The sequence below is a fragment of the Pituophis catenifer genome, unplaced genomic scaffold, assembly GCF_029215685.1.
Source record: "Pituophis catenifer annectens isolate HBS135680 unplaced genomic scaffold, rPitCat1.0.hap2 SCAF_10, whole genome shotgun sequence".
Lineage (NCBI taxonomy): Eukaryota > Metazoa > Chordata > Lepidosauria > Squamata > Colubridae > Pituophis > Pituophis catenifer.
The window spans coordinates 26,165,146-26,183,795 of record NW_027256890.1 but is presented as its reverse complement, the minus strand read 5'-3'; the positions used below and the strand labels follow the sequence as shown (position 1 = coordinate 26,183,795).

General features: G+C 47.0%; 1 protein-coding gene across 1 annotated transcript; it reads left to right on the top strand.

Moving 5' to 3' along the window:
- Positions 1–5,449: 5,449 nt before the first annotated feature.
- LOC139321846 (cystatin-like) lies at positions 5,450–15,089 on the top strand. Its single transcript, XM_070950763.1, has 4 exons — positions 5,450–5,457; positions 6,838–7,051; positions 10,011–10,139; positions 14,730–15,089. The coding sequence occupies exons 1-4, from the start codon at positions 5,450–5,452 to the stop codon at positions 14,805–14,807; spliced, it is 429 nt and encodes a 142-aa protein (XP_070806864.1). The 3' UTR covers positions 14,808–15,089.
- Positions 15,090–18,650: the final 3,561 nt, after the last annotated feature.

The window sequence follows — 18,650 nt, the reverse complement described above, 5'->3', positions numbered from 1 at the left end:
TCTTTTGCCCTCCATCGTTCCCAGCATTGGGCTCTTCTCCAGGGAGTCCTTCCTTCTCATTAGGTGGCCAAAGGATTTGAGTTTCCTCTTCAAGATCTGGCCTTCTAAAGAGCAGCCAGGGTTGATCTCCTCTAGGACTGACCGGTTGGATGGCCTTGCAGTCCAAGGGACTCACGGGAGTCTTCTCCAGCACCAGAGTTCAAAGGCCTCCATTATTTGGCCTTCTCAGCCTTCCTTAGGATCCAACTTTCACCGCCATCCATTGCAACTGGGAACACCAGAGCCTTGACTATACGCACTTTTGTTGGCAGGGTGATGTCTCTGCTTTTGTTTATGCTGTCTAGATTTGCCTTAGCTTTCCTCCCCAGGAGCAAGCGACTTTCAATTTCTTGGCTGCAGTCCCCATCTGAGGTGATATTGGAGCCCAGAAAAATAAAATCTGTCACTACCTCCGTTTCTTCCCCATCTATTTCCCAGGAATTGAGGGGTTCGGATGCCATGATCTTAGTTTCTTAATGTTGAGTTTCAAGCCACCTTTTGCACTCTCCTCCTTCACCCGCATCATGAGGCTCTTTAGTTCCTCTTTACTTTCTGCCATTAGAGAGGTATTATCTGCAATATCTGAGGTTATTGATATTTCTCAGGGCAATCTTAATTCCAAATTGTGATTCATCGAGCCCCGCCATTCTCATGAAGTGCTCTGCATATAAGTTAAATAGGCAGGGCGACAGTAAACAGTAGAAATTGCCAAACTCCTTTCCCAATTTTGAACCAATCACTGGTTCTGTGCCCAGTTCTCACTGTTGATTCCTGACCCGCATATAGGTTTCTCAAGAGACAAATAAGATGATCTGGCACTCCCATCTCTTTAAGAACTTGCCACAATTTGTTATTTTCCACACAATCAAAGGCTTTAGCGTAGTCAAGGAAGCAGAAGTAGATGTTTCCCTGGAACTCCTTAGCTTTCTCCATGATCCAGCGTATGTTGCCAATTTGATCTCAAAGGCTTTGGCATAGTCAAGGAAGCAGAAGTATCGGTAGATGTTTTTCTGGAACGCCCTAGCTTTCTCCATGATCCAGCGTACTTTGGCAATTTGATCTCTAGTTCCTCTGCCTCTTCGAAATCCTGCCTGCAGTTCTGGTAGTTCTCGATTCACATACTGCCGGAGCCTAGCTTGTAGGATTTTGAGCATAACTTTTACTATCATGTGAAATGAGTGCAACGCTGCGATAGTTTGAACATCCTTTGGCATTGCCTTTCTTTGGCATTGGAATGCAAACTGACCTTTTCCAATCCTGTGGCCACTGTTGAGTTTTCCAAATTTGCTGGCAAATTGAGTGTAGCGCTTTTACTGCATCGTCTGTTAAGATTTTGAATAGCTCAGATGGAATACTGTCACCTCCAGTAGCTTTGTCGTTGCTCAGATTTCCTAGAGCCTCCGGGTGCTCCTCAAGGGGAGCCCCATGTAGAGAGCATTGCAATAATCCAGGCGTGAGGTGACAAGGGCGTGAGTGACCGTGCGTAACGAGTCCCGATCCAGAAAGGGACGCAACTGGAGAATCAGGGGAACCTGATAAAAAGTCCTCCTGGCCACGGCCGCCATATGCTCTTCTAAAGACAGAAATTTGACTTTGCATTCTAGGATGTTTGGCTCAAGGTCAGTGACCACCCCATCGTGGTTATCAGGGACGTTAAGCTCGTTCTTGTATAGTTCTCCTGTGTAATTTTGCCACCTAGAAAGGCCCTGGAGCCTGGGAAGGATGAAAAATGAACCCACTGTGCCATTGCATGCCAAAAGTGGGGGGAGTGCAGGGGAACATGCGCGAGGGAGCGGGGTGCATAGAATGATGGGTGTGGGCAGTGTGCACACGACATCCCCCCCTCGTGTTCCCCCCACTTTTGGCACGCGATGGCAAAAAGGTTACCCATCACTTACCTACATGGTCCCTTCCCACTCTGGATCTGTATCTGATATCAGTGTGTGTGTGTGTGTGGGCCAGCCTCAGTTTCTCTCCCGTTCATTCCTTTGCTTCACTCTTTTTGTAAAGCTGGACTGGGCAGCCTTTGGCATCATGACGCTGCCCTCCATCGGCATCCCGCTGCTACTGTGGTACTCGAGCAAGAGGAAGTACGACACCCCCAAGAACAAGAAGAACTGAGCGGCCCTTCGGATGGGACGCTTCCCTCATCCGGGGAGGTTTCCAGAAGCCGGAGAACCAAGTGGGATGCTTTGCCAACTGAGAACTTTTTCTCCAGTTTGAAAGGAGAGGGGGAAAAAGGATGTTTTTACTCTGGGCCAGCCCCCCCACTCCATCCCATTTCTTCTCCTTTTGAGACCTGCTTTCCTCGATCACAAAAAAGGATTATGCAAGGAAGGAATCTCACATCCCTGGCAGAGGAAACATTGGAGCCATAAAGGGGTCGAAAGGTGGATTTGCTTGCGTATCCCCCACTGAGGGATCCTTCCGATCTGCATGGGCAGATAGTTTTTTTGGTTTTTTTTTTAAAAAGAAAAATAAATCTTAAAACTCCCCGTTGGGTGTTTGGTGGGATATTTTTTTTCCTCCTCCTCCTCCTCTTTCTCCTTCCGTCTGCCTGGTTTGAATAATAATAATAACTTTATTTATTTTATTTATTGGTTCGATTTATATGCCGCCCTTTTCCGGAGACTCAGTTCGTTAAGCAATAACCTTCATACTTTAGTATATACCTGCTTAGTAGGGCTTTCGCCCCCCCCCCTCCACAAGCGGTGTTCTTTTTTTTTTATTATTATACAAAGAGAGCTTATTTCCCCCACAAACCGGGTCCTCATTTTACCTACCTCGGAAGGATGGAAGGCTGAGTCAACCTTGAGCCTGGTGAGATTTGAACTTGCAGTAATTGCAGGCAGCTGGTGTTACTTAACAGTGCTTTAGTCTGCTGTGCCACCAAGGTCATTTATTGTCCTTGTACGTGTATACATAGTATACCCATACAACGAAATTCACTTAACATCCAGAGACCAGGCCCATCACACATAACAATCCCCAAACACCCCCACACACACACACAAATTCCCCACCCCTAAACCACCCAAACATCCACACAACAGACCAAGTAATGCTGTCCAACAGCTCAGCAATGGTGGCCCTTTACTTCATGGTCGAGTGCAATTATAGCTCTGGGATAAAAACTATTCAGAAAACATGTGGTTCCGAGTTTGAATTGTTCGGTATCTTCTGCCAGAAGGCAACAGTCCAAAAAGATTGTGAGCAGGATGGGAAGAGTCTCTGAGAATGTTATGCAACTTCCTCAAAGAGCGAGATTCGAAGATGTCATCCAGGGCTGGTAGCTGGCATCCGATGATATTCCGGGCGGTTTTAATGATTCTCTGTAGAGCTTTTTTGTCCGCTGCAGAGCTGCTCCCATTCCATGCAAGAATGCCGTATGTCAGGACACTCTCCATGGTGCTGCGATAGTAGGACAGAAGGAGATGCCGAGATAGATTTATCGCCTTAAAAGGGAAATACGTGGTAGGCAAGTTAATATACTGGATTTATATTTGGGTGTAGGTTTAAAATAAAGGAAAAACAAAGGTCTGTCCCATCAAGGATGGAGCATAAATGACCCGGATGAGGGGACGGAAAGGGAACTCATCAAATGTGCAGAAGCTGGTGGAAATAGCAAACACTTTAAAACTTGAAGGCTTGTGGACTTCAAGTCCCAGAATTCCTCAGCAAGCTTTGCTGGCTGATCCATAAGGCTTTGCTGGCTGAGGAATTCTGGGAATTGAAGTCCATAAGTCTTAAAGTTGCCAAGGTTGGAGACCGTTAGAGATAGGTTCAAGATCCAGAAGGATGTAGACAGATATGAATGCTGGGCCCTAACCGACAAAATGCAATTCATTAGTGAGAAAAGTAAGATTTTTCGCTTAGGTAGAAAGTAACAAAATTTCCTACCTAAGAGAAGCAACCTGGAGTTAAGGAGAAACTTCCTAACAGTGAGGACAATTAACCCGTGGAACAGCTTGCCACTAGAAATCATGGGCGCTCCATTACTGGAGGTTTTTAACAAGAGACTCCTTGTTGTTAGTTGCGAAGTCGTGTCCGACCCATTGCGACCCCATGGACCACGTTCCTCCAGGCCTTCCTGTCCTCTACCATCCTCTGGAGTCCTTTTAAGCTCCCGCCGACTGCTTCAGTGACTCCATCCAGCCACCTCCTTCTCTGCCGTCCCCTTCTTCTTCTTTTGCCCTCCATCGTTCCCAGCATTTGTCTCTTCTCCAGGGAGTCCTTCCTTCCTTCTCATTAGGTGGCCAAAGGATTTGAGTTTCCTCTTCAGGATCTGGCCTTCTAGAGAGCAGTCAGGGTTGATCTCCTCTAGGACCGACCGAATGGATGGCCTTGCAGCCCAAGGGACTCGCAGGATCTTCTCCAGCACCAAAGTTCAAAGGCCTCCATTCTTTGGCGCTCAGCCTTCCTTATGGTCCAACTTTCACCGCCGTCCATTGCAACTGGGAAAACCATCGCCTTGACTATACACACTTTTGTTGGCAGGGTGATGTCTCTGCTTTTGTTTATGCTGTCTAGATGTGCCTTAGCTTTCCTCCCCAGGAGCAAGCCTCTTTTAATTTCTTGGCTGCAGTCCCCATCTGAGGTGATATTGGAGCCAAGGAAAATAAAATCTGTCACTACCTCCATTATTTCCCCATCTATTTCCCAGGAATTGAGAGGTTCAGATGCCATGATCTTAGTTTCCTTAATGTTGAGTTTCAAGCCACCTTTTGCACTCTCCTCCTTCACCCGCATCAAGAGGCTCTTTAGTTCCTCTTTACTTTCTGCCATTAGAGAGGTATTATTTGCAATATCTGAGATTGTTGATATTTCTCAGGGCAATCTTAATTCCAAATTGTGATTCATCGAGCCCCACCATTCTCATGAAGTGCTCTGCATATAAGTTAAATAGGCAGGGCGACAGTAGACAGTAGAAATTTTCCGAACTCCTTTCCCAATTTTGAACCAATCACTGGTTCCGTGCCCAGTTCTCACTGTTGATTCCTGACCCGCATATAGGTTTCTCAAGAGACAAATAAGATGGTCTGGCACTCCCATCTCTTTAAGAACTTGCCACAATTTGTTGTTTTCCACACAATCAAAGGCTTTAGCGTAGTCAAGGAAGCAGAAGTAGATGTTTCCCTGGAACTCCTTAGCTTTCTCCATGATCCAGCGTATGTTGCCAATTTGATCTCAAAGGCTTTGGCATAGTCAAGGAAGCAGAAGTATCGGTAGATGTTTTTCTGGAACGCCCTAGCTTTCTCCATGATCCAGCGTACTTTGGCAATTTGATCTCTAGTTCCTCTGCCTCTTCAAAATCCTGCCTGCAGTTCTGGTAGTTCTCGATCCATATACTGCCGGAGCCTAGCTTGTAGGATTTTGAGCATAACTTTTACTAGCATGTGAAATGAGTGCAATGGTGCGGTAGTTTGAACATTCTTTGGCATTGGAATGCAAACTGACCTTTTCCAATCCTGTGGCCACTGTTGAGTTTTCCAAATTTGCTGGCAAATTGAGTGTAGCGCTTTTACTGCATCGTCTGTTAAGATTTTGAATAGCTCAGCTGGAATAGTGTCACCTCCAGTAGCTTTGTCGTTGCTCAGATTTCCTAGGGCCCATTTGCCTTCGCATAGGATGTCTAGCTGGAGGTCAGTGACCATCCCATCGTGGCTATCAGGGACGTTAAGCTCGTTCTTGTATAGTTCTGTGTAATTTTGCCACCTCTTCTTAATCTCTTCTGCCTCTGTTAGGTCCCTGCCATTTCGGTCCTTTATCATGCCCATCTTTGCATGAAACGTTCCCTTCGTGTCTCCAATTTTCTTGAAGAGATCTCTGGTCCTCCCTATTCTATGGTTTTCTTCTATTTCTTTGCACTGTTCATTTAAGAAGGCCTTCTGATCTCTTCTAGCTATTCCCTGGAATTCTGCCTTCAGTTGGGTGCATCTGGCTCTCTCTCCCTTGCCTTTCGCTTCCCTTCTTTCCTCAGCTATTCGCAAAGCTTCCTCAGACAGCCACTTCTCTGGAATGGTATAGGTTGGACTAGAGGACCTCGAAGGTCCCTCTCAATTCTGTTATTCTGAAGAGGAGAGCGGGGTCTCCTGTTTGAGCAGAGGGCTGGACTAGAGGACCTCCAAGGTCCCTCTCAATTCTGTTATTCTGAAGAGGAGAGCGGGGTCTCCTGTTTGAGCAGAGGGCTGGACTAGAGGACCTCCAAGGTCCCTCTCAATTCTGTTATTCTGAAGAGGAGAGCAGGGTCTCCTGTTTGAGCAGAGGGCTGGACTAGAGGACCTCCAAGGTCCCTCTCAATTCTGTTATTCTGAAGAGGAGAGCGGGGTCTCCTGTTTGAGCAGAGGGCTGGACTAGAGGACCTCCAAGGTCCCTCTCAATTCTGTTATTCTGAAGAGGAGAGCGGGGTCTCCTGTTTGAGCAGAGGGCTGGACTAGAGGACCTCCAAGGTCCCTCTCAATTCTGTTATTCTGAAGAGGAGAGCAGGGTCTCCTGTTTGAGCAGAGGGCTGGACTAGAGGACCTCGAAGGTCCCTCTCAATTCTGTTATTCTGAAGAGGAGAGCAGGGTCTCCTGTTTGAGCAGAGGGCTGGACTAGAAGACCTCCAAGGTCCCTTGGAGGCGGGGAGCCCCAAGGTAGCGGAGAAGGCTCAGCCGCGGGGCGGGGCTTGTCGGGAAGGGGCGTGGCCCCCGTGCAGGTGGGTGGGTCCCTCTACTATTTCTAGCCGGAGCAGATCTGGGGCACTTGCGAGAACTTCTCTTCGGAGCAACGGTTGCAGTTTGCTTCCTTGCCTGCCAGCGCCATGGTGCCGATCCTGGCTCCCCTCTGCCTGCTCTGCGCCCTCCTGATGCTGCCCTCGGGGATGCCGGAGACCTTCGGGGGTCTTTCCCCCAAGCCCGTCTCGGATCCGGAGGTGCAGGAAGCCGCCGCCTTCGCCGTGGAAGAATACAACGCGCTCAACGCACACACCCACTATTTCAAGGAATTGCGCATTGTGGATGCCCAGGTCCAGGTGTGTATTTTTTGAGGGGGGAGCTGGAGGGGACACACAGCCTCCTTGGGTCTTTTTTGGAATAGCCAAAGCCCTGGGGGGGGGGGGCTGTAGGTGCAATGGAAGGGAATTCGGGACTGTAGGTTCCATGGAAGGGAATTGGGGGGCTGTAGGAGCAATGGAAGGGAATTGGGGGGCTGTGGGTACAATGGAAGGGAACTGGGGGGCTGTAGGACCAATGGAAGGGAATTGGGGGGCTGTGGGTACAATGGAAGGGAATTGGGGGGCCGTAGTTCCATGGAAGGGAATTGGGGGGCTGTAGGAGCAATGGAAGGGAATTGGGGGGCTGTAGGAGCAATGGAAGATAATTGGAGGGGCTATAGGAGCAATGGAAGGGAACTGGGACTGTAGGTACAGTGGAAGGGAATTGGGGGGCTGTGGGAACAATGGAAGGGAATTGGGGGGCTGTGGGAAAAATGGAAGCGAATTGGGGGGCTGTAAGAGCAACGGAAGGGAATTGGGGGGCTGTGGGTACAATGGAAGGGAATTGGGCTGTAGGATCAATGGAATTGGGGGGACCGTAGGTACAACGGAAGGGAATTGGGGGCACGAGAGGCAGTTTAGGGGAAGGTTTTGGGGGTGCTGGAGGGAGCTCAGGGGGTTTTCTATGGGAGGGAACCCAAAGGACGTGATTTCTGCTGTTCGTACGTGATACAGAAATATTTCCCCTCGCATTGATTTCCTTGGGCAGGGGGGTTGGACTAGATGACCTCCAAGGTCCCTCCCAACGCCATTATTCTGAAGAGAAGGAGGAGAAGGAAAGAAGGCTCTACTCTTTGAGCAGAGGGCTGGATTAGATGACCTCCAAGATCCCCTCCCGCCCTCTCCTGATTGACCAGTTGCTCAAACTCCGGGCGGGGGCGGGGCTTGTAGGGAAGGGGCGTGGCCTCCGCGCAGGTGGGTGGGTCCCGCTACTACTACTACTACTACTGCTAGCTGGAGCAGATCTGGGGCACCTGCGAGAACTTCGCTTCGGAGCGACGGTTGCAGTTTGCTCGCTCGGTCTGCTTCCTTGCCTGCCTGCCAAGACCCATGGTGCACTCCCAGCTGCCTATCCCGGCTCCCCTCTGCCTGCTCTGCGCCCTCCTGATGCTGCCCTCGGGGATGCCGGCCACGATCCCCGGGGGTCTTTCCCCCAAGGCCGTCTCGGATCCGGGGGTGCAGAAAGCCGCCGCCTTCGCCGTGGAAGAATACAACGCGCTCAGCGCAAACTGTGGACGCCCAGTCCCAGGTGTGTGGTTTTTTTGGGGGGGGGGGGACAGTTGTGGGGGGACACAACAGCCTCCTTGGGTCTTTCTTGGAAGAGCCAAAGCTCTGGGGGAGGGGGGCTGTAGGAGCAATGGAAGGGAATTGGGGGGTCCGTAGGAACAATAGAAGGAAATTGGGGGGCTGTGGCTACAATGGAAGGGAATTGGGCTGTAGGTACCTTTGCTTTTAAGTTCAATCTTCCTAATTATTCTCTTATTCTTGTATAACCATATTAAGCATTCTTCTGAACACAATTGTTACATATACTTCCTATTTATTAACATCGTATTTTATCCTTACCAATATGCAAGACTATTAGATTCCAATTAATCAAATTTCAATTTACATTCTTATTTCTTGTTTTGATTTCTATTTTCTAGCCACCTATAGAATCTATTCCGCAGTTTATAGTAGTCGGAATCGTCTCTTTCTTTAATCTTCATTGTCATTTTATTCATTTCAGCGCATTCGAGGATCTTCTTAATTACTATTTCTTTAGGTGGTGTATTAATCTGTTTCCATTTTTTTTTTTTTTTAATTTGATTTATATGCCGCCCTTCTCCGGAGACTCAGGGCGGCTTACAATGCGTTAAGCAATAGCCTTCATCCTTTTTGTATATTTATACAAAGTCAGCTTATTGCCCCCACAAACTGGGTCCTCATTTCACCTACCTTAGAAAGGATGGAAGGCTGAGTCAACCTTGAGCCTTGGCGAGATTCAAACCTGCAGTAATTGCAGGCATCTGGTCTTAATAACCAGCTTAATAACAGGGTGCCTTAGACCACTGTACTACGAAGGCTCTTTGTGCCAGAGTAATTCTGGCCACCGTTCGTATATAACCATGTTCTGTTATTATTCTGTTATTGTTCCTCTCTAGCAATGAACTACTTCCTGGCTTGCAATCTATATCACTGAGCCTGTTCTGGGTTTTTCCCCTTGTAATTCACTTTAAGGTCACATGACTTTTTTTTTTTTAAATTGAAATTTATTATAATACAATACAATACAATCAGTCAGACAGTATTACTTTTTCACACAGGTTAGATCAATTCTTCCTTTATGTTTCATTGTTCCAGTCACATATACATATGTATATTTTAAGATACATATATGTATCTTAAAATTTGTATTAAACTTTCATCTATTTTTTATTCGGTTGTCAATCCACCTGTACCAATCATCCCACACCGTATAGTATTCTGAATCCTCTTCATCATTTAATTCTAAGGTTAATTTGTTCATTTCGGCACACTCTAAAACTTTCTGAATAATAAGTTCCTCTGGTGGTGTGTCTTTTCCTTTCCAATATTGGGCATATGCTATTCTCGCTGCAGTGAGTATATGTATAATTTAATATCTTCTTTTTTCCCCATATTTAAACTTTAGTATTCCCAGGAGAAATGTTTCAGGTATCAATTCAATGTTTTCATTAGTTGATTCTTGTAGCCAATTTTGTATTTTCCTTCAATACCTCTTCGCTTCGGGACAGCACCACCACATATGAAAGAAGGTACCTTGGTGATATCCACACTTCCAACATTTGGGGCTTACATTTGGATAGATTTTTGCTAATCTCGCAGGTGCTAAATGCCATCTGTATAACATTTTATATTGGTTTTCTATATACGTTGCTGCTTTTGTTAATTTGTAATTTTTTTAAAAAAAATCCAGGTAGTTGCAGGATGGCTATATTATCTGACGATGGAGTTGGGGAAAACCAACTGTGAAAAGACCGGCAGCAACCGGAAGACGTATAAAGAGATCCAGAACTGTCAACTCTCTCCAAGGGCTCAGCAGGAGGTGAGATCAAATGCCAAAATCTGATTATGTATTTATTTAACATTTCATGGACAAAAGCTACCTTGTTTTTTTGAGATCAGCAGGCCCCGCTGTAAAACAAACAAGCAAACAAACAAAAAACCAGATTTAATTTATTTTCATGGATGCTTTCAGTTCAAAAGAAAGGTGAAGCTGAGCTGTAAGAAATGAGAATTGTGAATTGTGTTCACACATCATCACATAGCAAATTAATTGGGTTAGGGGTATTTTGTTTTTCCCTAGATATTTTGTGATTTCCTAACAAAGTCAAGAGAGTCCTGAGTAGCTTATGGCTCCGTTTGCTGCACGGGCTGAGCAAATGGGTCAGTAGTGGGTTAAGAGTGGCTCAAGTGGCTAAGACACTGAGCTTGTCGATCTGAAATGTCGGCAGTTTGGCGGTTCGAATCCCTAGTACAGGGTTGGACTAGATGACCTCCAAGGTCCCTTCCCACTCTGTTACTGTTAAAAGAGGGTTGTGTGAAGGCAGTGAACTGAGAAGAGCAGCCTCCCCACAGCTGTCAGGGCACCAGAGTTTTTTTTTAAAAAAAGTTCTGTTTTGTTTTTCTCTTCATAACAAACATTGCATCATTAATCAGGGTACAAACTTTTTGTGTCATCTTAATTAACACCACCATTTTCTTAATAGGGACATATCTTTGCTTATACATTTCAATTTAATGGCTCTCCTGTTAAAGCATTTTTCCCTTCCAAATTCATTTAATTTTTGTACCACTTTTTGTCCGTATTCCTTTGCCCACCAATGATAAAATTGCCCCCGTATGTTATAAGACTCCGATTCTTCCTTCCCTTTAATGGCCAATGTTAATCTATTCATTTCGTATATTTTATGTACACTGAGAGCGTATGCACCAAAGACAAATTCCTTGTGTGTCCAAACACACTTGGCCAATAAAGAATTCTATTCTGTTCTGTTCTGTTCTGTTCTGTTCTGTTCTGTTCTGTTCTGTTCTGTTCTATTCTATTCTATTCTATTCTATTCTATTCTATTCTATTCTATTCTATTCTATTCTATTCTATTCTATTCTGGCCTGGCCTGGCCTGGCCTGTCCTGTCCTGTCCTGTCCTGTCCTGTCCTATCCTATCCTATCCTATATTCTATATTCTATATTCTATATTCTATATTCTATATTCTATATTCTATATTCTATATTCTATTCTGCACATTCTAATATTTTCTTAATTACCTTGCCCTCTCTAGGGACTTTTTCCCACTTTCCAATTTTGTGCAGATATAAATTCTCTCTGCAGTTATTACATGAATAAGGGGCACCGGAGTCTTGAACTGATCCTGTCCCCATGGGACCGGAGTGATGAGGGACCCCCAAAATCCATTGATGACTTTATGGACTGGCAAAAACTTCAACACTTGCCTTGACAGCTGGACAGGATTAATCTGGATGGATTATTCTTTAGGGGTTTGGTAAATTAGAAGAGGAGTTAAAAGTTGTCTCCAAGATTTATTATGTCGCATGAATGCAGCATCTTTGAGTCTCTATTGTTTTTCAGAGTCCCTAGGGAGTTGGGCGGCATAGAAATATGATTAATTAAATGAAATTCTGGCAAATTGGTTTTCTGTGATTCTTGGCTGGAAAAGAAAAACAAAGGAACAAGTACAGATTAGGCAAAACCCAGGGCTTCAAAAACAATAACTGTGAGGAACCTTGGAGTCTTAGTGGGCGATGACTTAAATAGGAGCCAGCCGTGTGCGGCAGCAGCCAAAAAAGCGAATACAATCCTTGATGGTATAAACAGAGGCATGGAATCAAAATGATGTAAAGTATTAGTATTGCTTTATAAAGACTTAGTAAGGCTGCATCTGGAATGCTGCATCCACTTTTGGTCCCCATGTTACAAAAAAGAGGTTGAGACTTTGGAAGAAGTGCAGAGAAAAGCAACTTAAGATGATCGAAGGCCTGGAGACTAAAACATAGGAAAAACGGTTGCAGGATTTGGGTTTAGGTAGTCTAGAGAAAAGAAGGACTAGGTGTGAGATGATAGCAGTCTTCCAGTAGTTGAGGGGCTGCCACAAAGAGGAGGAGGGGGGGGGGGTCAAATTATTCTCCAAAGCCCCGGAAGGCAGGATGAGAAACAATGGATGGAAACTAACCCAAGAGAGAAGCAACCTGGAATTAAGGAGAAACTTCCTAACAATGAGGACAATTAACCAGTGGAACAGCTTGCCACTAGAAGTTGTGGTTTCTTCAACCCTGGAGGTTTTTAAGAGACAGGACAGGACATTTGTCTAACATGGTATAGGGTCTTCTGCCTGAGCAGGGGGTTGGACTAGAAGACCTCCAAGGTCCCTTTTCCAACTCTATTCTGACCGGTGACTCTCAGCCGCAGCCAAACCATTATCCCACAGCAGCTGCTCCATTTGGGAAGGGCCTCCACCACACGGTCTGTGTGGGCCCATCAACGGGCCACTTCCACAAGTATTTTGGCCACTGAGTAATGATCTTAAGATCGGGTGGAGCCGGACAATCCCGGATGGATCTGTTTTATCGGTTACTCAACTTGTCAAAATAAAGCCGGGTGTAGGCACCGAACATTCAGAGGCCAAAAATGTCACAAGTTTGGCTCCTTCCTGCATTTAAAAGATTGCTCATCCTCCGTGGCCTTTTTAATTCTGATGACTAACCTGCCACTCATCTCAAAATCATGTAAATAGGTGGCACATAACGGTGGGCACACGAGCGTTGCCCTAGCCCAGCTCCGGCACGCATGTGTGCACCGGCCAGCTGATTTTCGGGCCTTCCGGGCCCACCGGAAGTTGGGAAACAAGCTGTTCCTGACCTCCGGAGGGCCTCCGGTGGTGGGGGGGAGGCCCGTTTTTCACTCTCCCCAGGCTCCAGAGGCTTTCTAGGATCATGGGGAGGGCAAAAAACGGTTTTCCCCACCCACCGGAGGCCAGAAACAGCCCATTTGCCAACTTCCGGTGGGACCGGAAGGCCCATTTTTCACTCTCCCCAGGCTCCAGAGGCTTTCTACGAGCCTGGGGAGGATGAAAACAGCCTTCCCCACCCTCCCGAGGCCCTCCGGAGGCCGGAAACAGCCCATTTGCTGACTTCCGGTGGGACTGGAAGGCCCATTTTTCACTCTCCCCAGGCTCCAGAGGCTTTCTAGGAGCCTGGGGAGGGTGAAAATGGCCTTCCCCACCCTCCAGAGGCCCTCCGGAGGCCGGAAACAGCCCATTTGTTAACTTCCAGTGGGACCAGAAGGCCTGTTTTTCACTCTCGCCAGGCTCCAGAGGCTTTCTAGGAAAGCGAAACCGGCCTTCCTCAACCTGGAGGTCCTCTGGAGCCTGGGGAGGGCGAAAAAACGGGCCTCCCAGGCCCATCATGCCATCATGTGCCAAAAGCGGGGGTCGTTCAGGGGTGCAGGGCACACTGAATTTTGGGTGTGGGCATGCGCGCACAACCCCTCACGCTCCCCCGGCTTTTGGCACGCGACGGCCGAAAGGTTAGCCATCACTGCCCTATACCATCTCAGACAAGTGGCTGTCCAATCCATTCAATCTCTTCTCAAAAATCCTCACAATACAACAAACTTCTGGAGGGAAGCCATTCCACTGGTTGATTGTTCTCACAGTCAGGAAATTTCTCCTTAGTTCTAGATTGGTTCAGAAACACACTGATACAGGTAGTCCTCGACTTAGGCCCACAGTTGAGCCCCACATTTATGTTGTTAAGTAAGACATCTGTTAAGTGAGTTTTGCCCCGTTTTACGACCTCTTTTTTTGGCCACATTCGTTAAGTGAATCACAGCAGTTCTGACATTAGTCACAGGGTTGTTAAATGAATCTGGTTTCCCCGTTGACTTTGCTTGTCAGAAGTTAACAAAAGGAGATCACATGACTCCGGGACACTGCCACCGTCATAAATGTGAATCAGTTGCCAAGCATCCGAATGTAAATCATTTGAAGATGGGGAAGCTGCACCGGTCATAAGTGTTGAAAAACAATCATCGTTCCACTTATAAGACCTGGTCTTATATTAATGTTTGCTCCAAAAGACGCATTATGGCTTATTTTCCAGTTAGGTCTTATTTTCGGGGAAATGGGGTACAAGAAAACAACCAAGCTCAGGGAGCACCAAGGACCCCTCAGTCTCCTCCTCCTCCTCCTCCTCCTCCTCCTCCTCCTCCTCCTCCTCCTCCTCCTCCTCCTCCTTCTCTTCCTCCTCCTCCTCCTCCTCCTCCTTCTTCTCCTCCACAGACCTCCCGCCATTCTAGCATTGATGATGTTCCCTAGTTGGGTAATGAAACATCTACAAGCTCAGGGAGCACCAAGGGCCCCACAGTTGTCATCTCCTCCTCTTCCTCCTCCTCCCATCCTCCTCCTCTTCTCCACAAACCCCACTCCCTTCTAGCACTGATAATGTGTCATGGGTCATGAAACCTCTGCAAGAAATCAACCAAGCTCTTGAGAGCATTGTTTCAACCCTGACTTACAAGTTATCGTTTCTGTTGATAATTTATATACCCCCACATGTCCCAAGCACTGATTATTTGGGTTTCCCTTCTTTTTTTCCTCCCCTCTTCATTCTCTTTTAGAAACTGACTTGCCGCTTTGAAGTCGGGTCCCGTCCTTGGGAGAAATTGACAGAGTTGTTAAAGATGAGCTGTAACTAATCTGGACGGCTGGGATGGACTTACGAGATGACTCCAACACGGGCAAATGATTCCGAGTGTCTCCAGCGACCGAAAACCTCCGGTGTTGCAAGCTGAATTTACAAGAATCTTTGCTTTTTCCGTCATGCATGACCCTTCCCAAACCATGAGTTAAAATGGTTTACTTAAGCCCTATTTCACATTTTCCACGACATACGGTATACACGGGGGTCTTTTCTTCTTCCTCAGTTTCCCCTTCTTTTCTCTAGCTTTCTTTGCTGTTATAGAGAAGACAGATCTATATTTTGGTGAGTTGGTTGTTAACTGGTCTTAATAAAGCTATCATCACGATGTTTCCAGTTTGTGTCCCTTTCTTGTCCAAATCCCGTCCAACCTTCCGGTTTTGACACCCACAGCACAAGGACACCATGGCTTGTCCAAGACAGACCCAGCTGGGGGAAATGGGGGTCTCCCTGGGCTTCTGCTTTGCCCGTCCATGACTGTCCCACCTGGGAGGAAGGGAGGCCATCAGAGACCCCTGAAGCATCCTTGGCTGGAACTGCAACAGCTGCCAGATGCTGAATGGGGAAGCCATTTGCTTCTTTTCCAAACTTCTGGGAACTTTAGCTGTGGTTATTGCATCCCTTTGACCGTTTTCTCTTCGGTAACTGCAATCAAACCATTTTTAATAGAATTCACACTGATTCTTGAAACCCCTCCCTCGCTTGCTTTAAATGTGTCCACGGATTGTCTCTTTTCGATTTCTCACCCCCCCCCCAAAGTCCATATCTCCCCCCCATCTATTCAGGAAGATGCCAAGATGCCCCTTGGCTGTAAACTCTCCATGGAGGGGACTCGCTCTCCAAAGCTTTGAGGGGGCCCGATAATCTTGTGGATCCCGAACTCCTCATTATCCACCTGTCTAAAGATAATCTCGTCTTATGCTTAGGAAACACACAACCAGGCTAACAGATTAAGGGAAGGGACCTTGGAGGTCATCTAGTCCAGCCCACTGCCGTCCCAGCCAAACAGGAGACCCTACACCATTTCTGACGGATGGGCAGCCCAGTCTCTTCTTGAAAGCTGCTCGAAAATTTAACAGGAGCAGAAGCTTAGTAGCATCCATAGAGGAGGGGGAGGGCTTCCTCTCCATGGTTTGAGGAGGGGGCGACAATCGGGGGGTGGTGGGTGGGTTTCCCACATCCTCATTGTCCACGTGGCTAAAGGCAGCCTTGGCTTCTGCTTAGGAAACACACAACCAGGGTAACAGATTAACAGAGCTGGAAGGGACCTTGGACGTCATCTAGTCCAGCCTCCACCCCACCCACCGCCCTTGGCTTCTGCTCAGGAAACGCACAACTAGCAGGAGTGATGACATTGTGTAGCAGACAGCGACTAGTAACTCAACTGTCTCCCCCCTTTCCCCGACTTCAGCCAAACCTCAACTAGAGGGAAGTATTGGGCTGAGGCGGAGAGCACCTGGGCAGCGGAGACGGTCCAGCCACAGGGGGCGGGGCTTCTGGAGAATGGGCGTGGCCTCCACACAGGTGAGCGCCTCTGCCACCTGAGGCTCCTTGGACATATAAGGCAAATCTGTCGAGGTCGCTCTGCTTCTCCACCTGCCAGCGACCCTCTCTCTCGCCAGCCCCATGGAGCGCTCCAGGCTGCCTCTCCCGTCCCTTCTCGGCCTCTTCGGCACCCTCCTGATGCTCTCCCCGGAGCTGCTAATGGCGATAGCCGGGAAAATTTTCGACCCGCCCGTCACTGATCCAGGTGTGCAGGAAGCCCTGGCCTTCGCCGTGGAGCAATACAACAAGGACACAGGTGACAGCACCTATTATTTTAAGATGCTGCATGTTCTGAAGGCACAGACTCAGGTTTGTGTCCGGAGGTGGGGAGGTTCCTTGGGGGGCTGGAAGTAGGTGGTCAGCCTCGTTGGATCCTTGGAGCTGTTTACAAAGTCAGCCTCTTGCCCCTAACAATCTGGGTCCTCATTTTACCGACCTCAGAAGGACGGAAGTTCGAGTCAACCTTGAACGGGTCAGGATCGAACTGCTGGCAGTGGGCAGAATTAGCCTGCAATACTGCATTCTAAGCGGAAGGAAGGAAGGAAGGAAGGAAGGAAGGAAGGAAGGAAGGAAGGAAGGAAGGAAGGAATAGCTCTTAGACATGTTGGTTTACAGTCATCTCTAAGCAGTTTACAGAGTCAGCAATTTGCCCCCAACAATCTGGGTCCTCATTTTACCGACCTTGGAAGGATGATGGAAGGCTGAGTCAATGCAATGCTACATCCTAACCATTGTGCCACCAGGGCTCTTAATAGAAGAGTTTTGTGGGGGGGGACTGGGGGCAACTTGAGGAGTTTTCTAAGAAAGGGATTGTTGTCGTGGCCCAAAAGCCCATGACTTCTGCTGTTCATATCTGAAAGGGAAATATTTCCTCTTGAACTGATGTTCTTGCTGCTCTCAAGGCATAAAGTGCTTTCCGGGTTGCAACTGATGAAGCCGATCGTGTTTTGTAACTAATTAAAAGGCCCTGTACTTACATTTAAATCCAGGAAATTGGTCGGAATGAATATCGTCTTACGATGGACTTGGTGAAAGTAACCTGTAAAAAGAGGGTCGGCAGGAAAAGGAAATATAGGTGGATCCAGAGATGTGAGCAACTTCCAGGGGATCAGGAGGTGAGATTAGATGCCAAGTCCCGATTATCTATTTGTGGTTTAATTGATGAATTAAATTGCCTTGTTTATTATTATTATTATTATTATTATTATTATTATTATTATTATTATTATTATTATTATTATTATTATTATTTTTCATATTTGTATACCGCCCTACTCCCGAAGGACTCAGGGCGGTGAACAGCCATAATAAATACAAATACATATAGAAGTTAAAAACTATTAAGAAACAGATTAAGTAATTTAGGCTCAAAGATTAAAAAAAAAAAACATCCAAATTTATCTAAAGAGGTTTAAAACCCAATTTAAAAGACAGTTTAAAAGCCAATTTAAAAAGGGAGACTTAGGCCAGACCAGCTTGTTGGAATAGAAATGTTTTCAGGGCTCGGCGGAAAATGCGTAAGTCTTGGATGTTTCGTAACTCCGGGGGAAGCCCGTTCCAGATGGTAGGTGCCCCCACAGAAAAGGCTCTCCCCCTGGGGGCCGTCAGTCGACATTGTTTGGCCGACGTTGACACTGAGCCGACATTGTTTGAGCTCAGCAGCCACCTCTGCAAAGGAGCTTTTAATTATTTTCGTGGACGACTTCAATTCAAAACGTTAGGGGTGAGACGATAGCGGTGTTTGCTACTTGAGGGGCTGCCCCAAAGAAAACGGGGGTCAGCCTATTCTCCAAAGCACCTGAAGGCAGGACGAGAGGCAACAGATGGAAACGCATGAAATAGTAGCACCGCTTTATAATGCCTTGATAAGGCCACCCTTGGAAGATTGCATCCAGTTTTGGTCACCGCGATATAACAAAAAAAAAGATGTTGAGGCTCTGGAAAGAGTGCAGAGAAGAGCAAGGAAGAGGATTAGGGGGCTGGAGACAAAAACATACGAAGAATAGCTGCAGGAATCGGGTATGTCTAATTTAACGACAAGAAGGACTAAAAGAGCAGTTTTCCAGTATTTGAGGGGCTGCCACAAAAAAGAGGGGAGGGTCAAATTATTCTCCAAAGCACCTGCAGCCAGGACACGAAACAAAGGATGGAAACTAATCAAGGAGAGAAGCAACCTGGAATTAAGGAGAAATTTTCTAACAGTGAGAACAATTAACCGGTGGAACAGCTTGCCACCAGAAGTGGTGGCTGCTCCATCACTGGTGGATTTCAAGAAGAGAGGGTGCAGCCATTTGTC

Excerpts from the sequence above, each read along its gene's own strand:
- LOC139321846 (XM_070950763.1), top strand. Across the intron at positions 7,052-10,010 it reads TTGTGGATGCCCAGGTCCAG|GTAGTTGCAGGATGGCTATA; the intron begins GTGTGTATTTTT and ends AAAAAAATCCAG. Across the intron at positions 10,140-14,729 it reads CTCCAAGGGCTCAGCAGGAG|AAACTGACTTGCCGCTTTGA; the intron begins GTGAGATCAAAT and ends ATTCTCTTTTAG.